At 51.5% G+C, this 9890-nt stretch overlaps 1 protein-coding gene across 3 annotated transcripts; it reads right to left on the bottom strand.

Moving 5' to 3' along the window:
• Positions 1-3541: 3541 nt before the first annotated feature.
• Positions 3542-8771, bottom strand: LOC141923947 (uncharacterized). 3 transcript variants are annotated; one of them, XM_074825695.1, is made up of 2 exons: positions 8682-8771; positions 3542-8004 (listed from the first exon to the last, which is right to left on the bottom strand). In XM_074825695.1, exon 2 carries the CDS (start codon positions 7991-7993, stop codon positions 7007-7009), a length of 987 nt encoding a protein of 328 aa, XP_074681796.1. In that variant the 5' UTR covers positions 7994-8004; positions 8682-8771; the 3' UTR covers positions 3542-7006. The 3 variants fall into 3 exon arrangements, with proteins under 3 accessions (XP_074681796.1, XP_074681798.1, XP_074681797.1); XM_074825697.1 differs by having other exon boundaries at positions 3542-8007; positions 8682-8730; XM_074825696.1 differs by lacking the exon at positions 8682-8771 and adding an exon at positions 8112-8155.
• Between the last annotated feature and the right edge of the window lie 1119 nt (positions 8772-9890).

Here is a 9890-nt window from a genome sequence, read left to right as displayed (position 1 = left end):
TGCACGTAAGGGGCCTGTGCTAATAGAAGAGTATTCTTCACAGACATGAATCTAATAGCTTCGTGATACAGAGCAAAGTAACAATTTGGGGATGTATTACAGAAGAACACCCTCTTCTTCTCAGCTCTAGAAAAACAACACCACCGCTGTGATGCACCAGCACCAACCTACATGATCACAGCAGCAGTGACGTGATCTTCACCTACTCATAGGCTTGGAAAGGAGAATCTGTAGTTACACATTCTCTCTTGTGTTCCAAGCCATATCTGGGCTTCTTCTCTCTTTAGTTCATGGATCATGCCTCCTGGGATGAGTATTTTTAAATACCAGTCATTTCCTTTTTCTCCCCCTCCTACTTCTGACTTGGCACTTCACTGCTTCCCTCCCCAGGAATGTCCCTGCTGGGAGCTGGCTGGTTTGAGCACTGATGGCGATGAAGGTGAAGCATCAAGAGTTTCAGAGCCTGAGGAATTTCAGGATCTTCTCAGGTTACATTTCTTGAGAAAGGAATTCACCCTTTCTTCACAGGCATTAGTGGCTCTGTACACATTGAGGTGGATGATGCAGTTGAAACCCACAGTTACATTAACATTAGCAGCTACATCACATATTAGCCAAATAAAAGCAAGTGCCTGAGGCTTAGGGCAGGATGTGGCTGCCCTAAGGCAAACTCTGAATGCTTTCACACCAACCTCTGTGCTCAGAATAGGCCCGAGACATAACATCACTCTTGACCATGCCAGGTAACGCCTTAGATTTCAAGGGTCCAAGAAGTACCATCATGTTTTGCCAACTTCTTTCACCTTTCTAAGAATGTGACGACTTGTGTTCTGTGATTTTAATTCTCTCTCTAGACACAAGGAAAAATGTTTTGTCCCACCCCTCTGCCCCCTGCATTCCCATTGCTGCTTCCTTTCTTGTGATAATTGTTAAAAGATCTTTTTTTTTTTTTTTTTATAATAAAGCTGCTTGTGGTTCCTGTTTGACCCTAGGTTCACAAAAAGGTTTGATTATATGTCAATTAATTGGGAAGATGTCTGCAGTCTCTCTAATGCATACTATATGCAAACTCTGTTTTTCCTGTTTTGCTTGAAGGCATAGAGAGAAATCAAAGGTCAACTGTTAAAGAAATCAGGCAAGAAAAGAAAGCAGTTGCCCAGCAAAGAGGCATCTTCTTAAGCACAACAGCCAGGTGCAGAGCTGTGGAAAGCAACTTCTCAGACCCTATCCTAGAAAAGAAGATCTGCTAAGGCTGGGAAAAGGCAGCTCAAATGACATAGGTCTGTCAAAAGCTCTGCCTTCTGTAAAGGCACGTTATATGTGCTCTGGGGTGATTTGGGGCAAGCAAGGAGAGACTGCTCTTTTGTGAGGGGAAACACTGACAGAACAGGGACTGACGCAGAGAAGCCTCCTCTGTGGCTCTGTGCTTAAAGATGGGAAAGCACACCCACCTGAACCATAGCTAGGTAGAGTTCAGCAGTATTTTGGTGAAGGTCAGCTTGAGGTAGAGATGTAGCAGGCAATGGCCCAAAGCAATGTATGACCAGCAGCAGGAGAATTGCAAAAGCTCTGGAAAGCAAGAAAGCCAAAAGAAGTCCAGATATGAGGGAGCAACTACTCAGGGTGTCTGGAGAATGGTGACCCTCTCCCAAGCAGCTGTTACCACCTCATCCTCCCAGCAGCCTCAGGAAATCCAACTCCCCAGTGTTTCCTCCTAGCTGTTCATCCCATTTTAATCTCTCCTGCTTATGCTTTCCCTCAAATTGTGGCCTGGTTCAACCATTCACCTTTGTGATGGCAAAATGTCTTGTGCCAGTTTTACTTTGTCTGTGTTGTCCTTCTTAATATTGCCATGCCGTTACCCTTACCCACGCCCAGGGCAGGGAGATAGGCTTGTACAGGCCAGTTGTGCTTGCACTATTACCAGAGAAACCTTTCTGAGGAAGCTTTGTCAGGGGTCAGGCCAGCTGCATTTCCAAGCAGCTTACTTGGTCTGGCCTCCTGAGACTTACTGCGAGTTCTGTGAGTGGATTTGCTTTTTTGGATGAAGGTTCCTTTGGTCAGTTCCTCGAGGCTGTGCAGCCAAGGTTTGCTGTGGCATGGTAGAGTTATTTTGAACTGCCTGTCCATATGGCTGCTCAGACAAGTCTCTTCTAAGCAACGCCAACATTTACACCCAACAGAGCTGTGCTTTGCACAGAGAGTGCCAAAGGGAAGGGTACAGAGGAGTTCACACATCTTGGCACTCCCTGCATCTGCGAGGATGTTTGTGGCCTGCTTTAATCGATGGGTGATTTTACTTACCCCTGGACAGGTTACTGTGCTCTGACCTTGCTGTCCCACCCATCCCAGTGTCTGCCCCAGGCACAGAGTCAGCTATCTGCAGTTACAGATTCCTCCATAAAAAGCCTCAGGAAGAAAAAGGAAAATTCTTCCCCTGAGAAGTCTCTGGCTCCTATGCGCTCTGGTTCCTAGGCTCTCCCATCTGTTCACGTGAATGAATGTCCCAAACGGGCCAGGCCTGTGAGAAGAAAACCAGACAGCTGTCCAAGTCCAGCAGGACTGCAAAAACAGTGTTATCAGGTAGATTCATGCATTTCCCATTCAGAAAGCCAGCAAGCACTTGAATGAGAGAGGGGAGGGGACAGTTGAGAGGTACAGCAGCTGATTTACGAGATGTATCAGGTTTGGCATGGAAAGGCTAAAGGCCCTTCAGAGCTTGGGACACAAGGGCAAAGGCAGCAAAGCAGACTACCCCAGCAATGCCTCTTCTGGCCTCTGTGAGCTCCATCTCCTTGAAATATCCTATATTTTCCTTTTTTTTCAGAGATGGGGGTTCTGTTGTTGTGTCTCTGGCTATTCAGAGCAGTGTTGTTGAGGTAAAGAGAAAACAGGGCCACAAAGAAGTTTGCTGTGCATGCAAGGGCAGTTCTGTTTGTTTGATCTATCTCAAAAATTGCTTTAGAGATCACTCTTAAAATATTTCTTAAAATTTATTAAACACGCAAAACACACCTCTTGTTCAAGATCAGAAGAAATCTGTTTTCCCAGTCATAAACAACGAAGCAAAGAGGAATGTAAAAGAAGTTGTATTTCAGTCATCACTATTACATACGCTTTGTCAGTAGGGGACTGGAAAACTGGGTCCCATACAACCCAGGTGACAGAACAGGGGAAGATAATCTCCTCAGAGCAGCTGCAGCTCTGCTAGAACCAGGCTTATCTACTAGCAGAATGGTGTGTCACTGCAGAATAAGGCTCTGCCACTTTCCCTCATAAAAGAATGGTGAGCACTGTATGCCATCCTCTGGCTTTTCAGATTCATGCAGAGATGTTAGATGAAAATGAAAACCAATTCTAAGAATACCCTTCACCTCTGGATTCTTAACTGCATTGCACAGCAGCTCTGCTAAGTAACAGTCATCCTTTTGTGAAGGATGACACATGTATTTCCAAATCTGGTCCCGCCAGGGGCCAAAAACTGTGATGCTCAGGTCACTCTGGGGAGAAAGTAAGAAAAAAAGATGGGATAACAAAGAAGACTAGGGTGAAAAATTTTATTTCAGAGATGTCATTCATCCGTTTGCCTATCTTAGGTATTTCTAAAGTGCCATAGTCTCACTGTAGTATCTAAGCACCATTAGCACGACAGGAATTTACAGTATTCTACAGAGTTCCCTCAGCTGGCAGGAGGATCTGGGCACCAGCTGGTGACCACGGGTTTGGGATGGAGTGTGCCAGGGATGGTCTGCCGAAATGATGGTAGCTAATTACCTTTTGCTTTTTTTCCAGTAGTCTCCCACTATGATCCTGAGGGAGGAGACAGCTGGTAGAGAAGCCAGTGAGCTAGCTGCTGTGAAAGTAAACCTTCTGGTTCCTGACTTGTTGCACATGCTCTGTCTTCTGAATTTGGCTCGTGAGTTGGTGCTGCCCACAAAGCAACTAAATCCCTGGAAGAAGAGGAACATACCCTGTCACTTCTGCAACAGCAAAGGAAGGGTGGCGCCCAGATTCTCCTCTCCAGCTAGATGATCACAAACAGTGAAGGGCAGACAGGCTAGGGGAAGTGAATTATTTCAGCCAAGTGACACTGAACAGGGAAAACTAACAGTGGCTGTGGAAAGGAACTCCAGAAATGTGCTTACACTGGTGAGCAATCCAATCCTAGCCGCTAAGACTACTGCACTGGCAATGTGCTGTGAACCCTAAGGCCACTTTGATTTGGCATACAGTTTTAAATAAGTCCATAAAGATCTCAGAAATAAACGCACGTCAATCCTTTTAATTTATAGAGCACTGTTAACTATACACAGCACTTCACAAAGCATGTAGAAAGGAAAAGAAATGCTCTGAGGACTGCTGCGAAGGCATATTCAGGGCCAGCTGGCTTCTCAAACCAGAATCTCGATGTGAGGGTTTCCCTTTGAGTTGAGCTCAGCTATGTGCAGACCTGGGTTTGATTTTATTGATCTGCTACAGCGACTCCGTTCAGATTGCCAAAAGAAAAGCTGCATTCACAAGATGCCTTTCCCTGGCAAACAGGGCTTCGCAGCCAGACAGACAGTTTTAGTGCTGTAGATTTCCTTTAGGAAACAAACTGGAATGGGACAGACCCACACAAATCGATCAGTTCTACAGCTGGACCACAAAATAACCTTTCAGTTCAGTTAAAAATGAGTCTACCAACTGAGAGCTGTAGTATCCTTTCCGAAAGTCTGCTAGCAAATTAAAATCTTGACGCTTCTGGAACCAATTAGATGACCATTAGTCACATTTCCGAACCACTTTCCAGAAGTGGAACAGAAATCAAGAAGTCATTGGTTTGAAGCTGTTCATTAAAAAAAAAAAAAACAAACCCAAACACAAAACTAAAAGCAAAAATGTGCATTTGCAAATGAAGGCTTTGGTTCCTGTGTAAACAAAGCCCACCCCATTTCTGAAAGCTCCTTCTACTTCCCTGAGCAGCTGCACATAAAGGTGCCTTGTTCCTCTAGGAGCTGCAAACAATTTCATGCTCCTCCCACAGCTCCTTTTTATTAAGCTATATGAAAATAACATTTTATCAGCAGTTGAGTGTCAAGAAGTGGCTTGGGGCTTGCAGAAAGGATGCCTGCAATCCCTTGAAGAGCAGCAAGTTCTGTAGAGCAAGCCATTCACAAGCATCCTTGGCCAGCAGCTGCTCAAACCCATGGATCTTCTTGGCATCTTTATTTCCTTCATCTCTTCCCCACCACAGCTCCAGTCCTTTCACCGGCTTCAGTCTGCATTCCTTTTTCTAGAGACCTACTGAAGCCACGGAGCCAGCTGCAGGATTAGTAAGGTACATTGCAAAACCAGAAATCTTTTTTAAGCTCCAGCAGTGCTGGATAAGCACATCAGTCGGTATCGTCACTAAAATGAGCAGCAGCAAAACAGTCTAAAAATATAAAACAATGTAAAGTGTTGCACTGCAATTCATTGTAGTTAAAACCATGGGGGGCGGGGGGGGTTACATCTTACAACTGCCACTGATATGTACCTGTGTAAAACGAGGGGGAGTGACATTTAAAAGTCATTCCTTGCAACCATAGGGGCCACACATTTTTTATAGATATATAAATAAAGCAACTCAATTCCAGATCTTATACACACACACACACACAAAGTAATCAGTGTAAAACTGAATGTCCTGGTATGAAAATTCAGATGTTTTGGTACAAATCCCATTTTTCCCAGCTTCTTATTGAGAAATGCAAGTATATACAGTATGTTTATCATTCTGAGAAGTACTGATATGGTGTAGTGTCCTACAGCTGCCCCTTTTGACCACTGCCATGGTGTGTGCACGCATGATTGTTCACATATGAGTGTCAAGATACACTTAGTATAAAAGCTAGTTCATATATATGTGAATACATACACAGATGGTATTTACACACACACTGGTCAAAATGGGGCTTGAAAAATACTGGTATGGAATCAGGTCAGTCCTAGTACACCATTGATCTGTCGTATTTTGCAACGCAGCTTACACCAGCCCACCTGAACCGTATCTGTGAATCCGAATTCTGCTGAAGGAGGAGGCTACCAGTACAAACTCACTGGCAACCTCCATACATCCGTCAAGTTGCGTACCATAGTCTTAGCAGCAGCAAGTATAACTCTGATTATTCTTTTTTTTAAGCCTCCAGGTATGATAGTTTTTCTGCATCAGTTACCCACCAGTTCTGAGATCCCAGAACAGGCCACGTCCCTACGCCACAGCTCCCTCGTTCCGACCGACCTAGCAGCATTTGCAGGACACCTTTGCAGGCATGCCTTCCTTCTCTGCTTCAGGGTATGCCTACACGTTCCTTTCATAAGCAGACTGAAGTGGTCTTTGCCAGTGCTTCAAGCTGGCCCACAGGCTGTATGCGCATAACACGGTCTCCAGCTTCTCAGCAGGACTTACTTAGCTTTGACCTTCCTGACTGCTGTATGGAGCAGGCTTAGACCACAAGCAGGCTGAGCTTCCACAGACCTGTGCAATATCATATAGGTCACAGCATTTCAGCTGCGAGTGGAAAAAAGCCCCTTAAGGACCCCATCTCCCATCTTATTTCCCTCAACACAACCACACGTACACATGTTGCATGACCAAGCAGCTTCTCATCATGTGACCCAGCGCTGCACGATCCCTTCTCAGGCTCTCACAGGGGGGTGGGAGAAAATATCTGTACCTTGGCCACGAGGCAGATGGCATCCAATTCTAGTGCTGGGGAAAGAGGATGACAGGGCCTTGGGATGCCAAACTACCCACCACAACCACTGCTCACTTTCTGTCCATGCCCGAGGTGCACTGGGAAGAGGAGGTGACTGAGAAGGGCAGCGTGGACCAAAGGAATTACTCTGGTCAGCTGCCTATAATCCAGGGTCCCTGGTGTAGTCACACCTGTGTCAACCCCCTTGTCTCTTAGGCACATTTTGGACAGGCCTGGATCAGAAGCTGCACCCTAGATCACCCCCAGGCCACACCTAGTGATGCTGCCTACCACACGTGCACCCGCTGGTGTGAGACTAAGTAGGAGTTGCGACTGAAGCTCTTCCCACAGTGGGAACACTTGAAAGGTTTCTCCCCAGTGTGGGTCCGACGATGACGGATGAGGGTAGAGTTGTCACTGAAGCAGGTCCCACACTCGGCACACTTGTAGGGCTTCTCCCCAGTGTGGGTGCGACGGTGCTGGACAAGGTGCGAGCGCTGGCTGAAGCTTTTCCCACAGTCAGGGCACAAGTATGGCTTCTCACCTGTGTGGACGCGCCGGTGGATGACGAGCTTCGAGCTCTCGCTGAAGCACTTGTTGCAGTCAGCACACTTGTAGGGCTTCTCGCCCGTGTGGAGCCGCTGGTGGGCAATGAGGTTGGAGCTGTCGCTGAAGCGCTTCCCGCACTGGGGGCACTTGTAAGGTTTCTCACCCGTGTGAAAGTTGGCGTGGCGGAGCAGGCCCGAGTTCTGGTAGAAGTTCCTCCCGCACTTGGCACAGACATAAGGCCTCTCGCCGGTGTGGTTGCGCTGGTGCTGCACCAGGTGGGTGCTCTGGCTGAAGCTCTTCCCGCAGTCCTTGCACTGGTACGGCCGCTCGCCCGTGTGGACGCGCTGGTGCTGGATGAGGTGGGAGCGGCGGCTGAAGCTCTTGCCGCAGTCTGCACACCCGTACGGCTTCTCCCCGGTGTGGATCCTCTGGTGACGGATCAGGTCGGAGCTGCGGTTGAAGCTCTGCCCGCACTCGATGCAGATGTAGGGCTTCTCTCCCATGAAGGCTCGCTGGGGAACCACCGTCTCTTTACGCTTGCGGAAGCCGCAGCGAGAGGTCTTCTCCGGCCCCGTCTCTGGAGAGAGAAGGTCCGGCCTCGGACGGGACGCTCCCTGGTCACAGCCCGGAGGAGATGCTTCCCTCATGAAAAAGTCTGAAATGGCCCCACGGGGTTCGGTTGCCTCTGGCCCATCTGGCTGGAGATCCCCCTCATTTTCACTCATGCTCCCATCACCTGCTGGGACAGAAGGAGGGTCCAGACACAACCACAGAATCAGAGAATCATCAAGGTTGGAAAAGACCTTGAAGCTCCTCCAGTCCAACCATGAACCTCACACTGACCGTTCTCAACTCCACCAGATCCCTCAGCGCTGGGTCAACCCGACTCTTCAACCCCTCCAGGGATGGGGACTCCCCCCCTGCCCTGGGCAGCCCATTCCAACGCCCAACAACCCCTTCTGCAAAGAAATACTTCCTAAGAGCCAGTCTGACCCTGCCCTGGCGCAAGACCAACGCGTTTAGTCACGGCCCTCAGCCCCTTCTTTCCCCCGCCCAGCCTGGCCACCGCAGCCGCCCCACACGGCCCCCGGCCAGGTGCTGCGTCCTCCCGCCCGCTCCGTCCCGGCTCCGCCGCTTCCAGGGGAGAGGCGACGGCGTCGGGACCGGCTCCATCCTCCCTCGCTGTCACCCGCCTGCGCGGCCACCCCCGCCGAGGGGGCCGGGCCGGGCCGGGGGAAGGAGCTGCCGGGAGCGGCGGGGCCTGGCGGCGGCACCCGGCCGGCCCTCCCGAGCCCCCGCCGCCCTCCCGCGGGGGCAGCACCGGCGGCGGCGACGCTGCGGGAAAACCACCCCGCGCCCCCGCAGCCCGGCGCCCCATCTCCCCCCCCCCTCCCCGAGCCGTGCCCGCCTCACCTCGGCACGGCCCCGGCCCGGCCCCGGCGGGGCGGAGGGGGCGCCGGGCGCAGCCCCGGCTGGGCGCGGCGCGGCCAGCGGCCGCGGGGAGGGGCAGTTCCCCCGACCGGGGCCCGCCCCGCCGGCACTTCCTGCGGCTCCCGGGAGGCGGCCGGCCGGCCTCTATGGCTGTAACCCTTGCGGCCCCGGCCCCGCTGCCGCGGCGGGCCGAGCTTCCCCCCCCACCCGGCCGGGCGCGGGGCTGCGGGAGGCCCCGGCGGGCGAGGCCCGGCCGGGCCCGGCCGCCGGTGGAGGCACCTCCCCGCCCGCCGCGTCGCCTCCCGAGCCGGGGCGCGCCTCGCAGCCTCTCCCGCTGCCCGAGGGGTGGCCGCCGGCCTCGCCCTGCCCGCGGGCTGCGGGCCCTGCCCCGTGGCCTGGCCCCGTTCGGGGGCTCGGAAGGAAGGAGGAGCGGCTGGAGCGGGCCCCTGGCCCGGCCCCGTGCCCACACCGGGCACAGAGCGCGGTCTGGCCGTAGGGCTGCTGGAAGCTCGGCATCTGCGCTCGCTCGGGGACCACGGGGCAGTAGGAAACGAAAAGGACGGAGATTCCGTCCTGCTGCCCTGCCCTGCCCTGCCAGGCTGGCAGTGCTGCCCCGCAGCCTCCCCTCTGCTGTGCAGCCCTCGCAGGCTTCCTTCCACTGCCACATTTTTCTGCCGCCTCAGTTGTTCTCGTCACCGAACACTCCCCGGTGTGCCTTAGTGTCACAACTGCCTCCGTTTCCTCCCTCACATTTCTTTATTACGGCTCCAGAATAAAGAGAATGCTCTGGGGAGACCTTACTGTGGCCTTTGCATGTATAAGGGTGCTTATAGCAAAGATTTGTTACCGAGGCCAGTAGTGACAGGACAAGGGACAATAGCTTTAAACTGACAGATTAGATAAAAGGAATAAATTCTTCCCTGTGAGGGTGGTGAGACACTGGCACAGGTTGCCCAGAGAAGCTGTGGCTGCCCCCTCCCTGGAAGGGTTCAAGGCCAGGTTGGACGGGGCTTTGGGCAACCTGGGCTAGTGGAAGGTGTCCCTGCCCATGGCAGGACTAGATGATCATTGAAGGTCCCTTCCAACCCAAATCATTCTGTGATTCCCAAATTCCAACACCTGACGTGTTCCCAAACTGCTGTATAAATGAGGAACGGTGGCTGTTTTGATGAAAGGAAACTCAGAGCGCAA

This window comes from Strix aluco, chromosome 5, assembly GCF_031877795.1.
Source record: "Strix aluco isolate bStrAlu1 chromosome 5, bStrAlu1.hap1, whole genome shotgun sequence".
NCBI classification, from domain to species: domain Eukaryota; kingdom Metazoa; phylum Chordata; class Aves; order Strigiformes; family Strigidae; genus Strix; species Strix aluco.
The sequence above is the reverse complement of the archived record's forward strand: the minus strand, read 5'-3'. Positions and strand labels throughout refer to the sequence as shown.

What these genes read in the sequence shown, in the direction of transcription:
- LOC141923947 (XM_074825695.1), bottom strand. Translation starts at nt 7,993, where the DNA reads ATGAGTGAAAATGAGGGGGATCTCCAGCCAGATGGGCCAGAGGCAACC.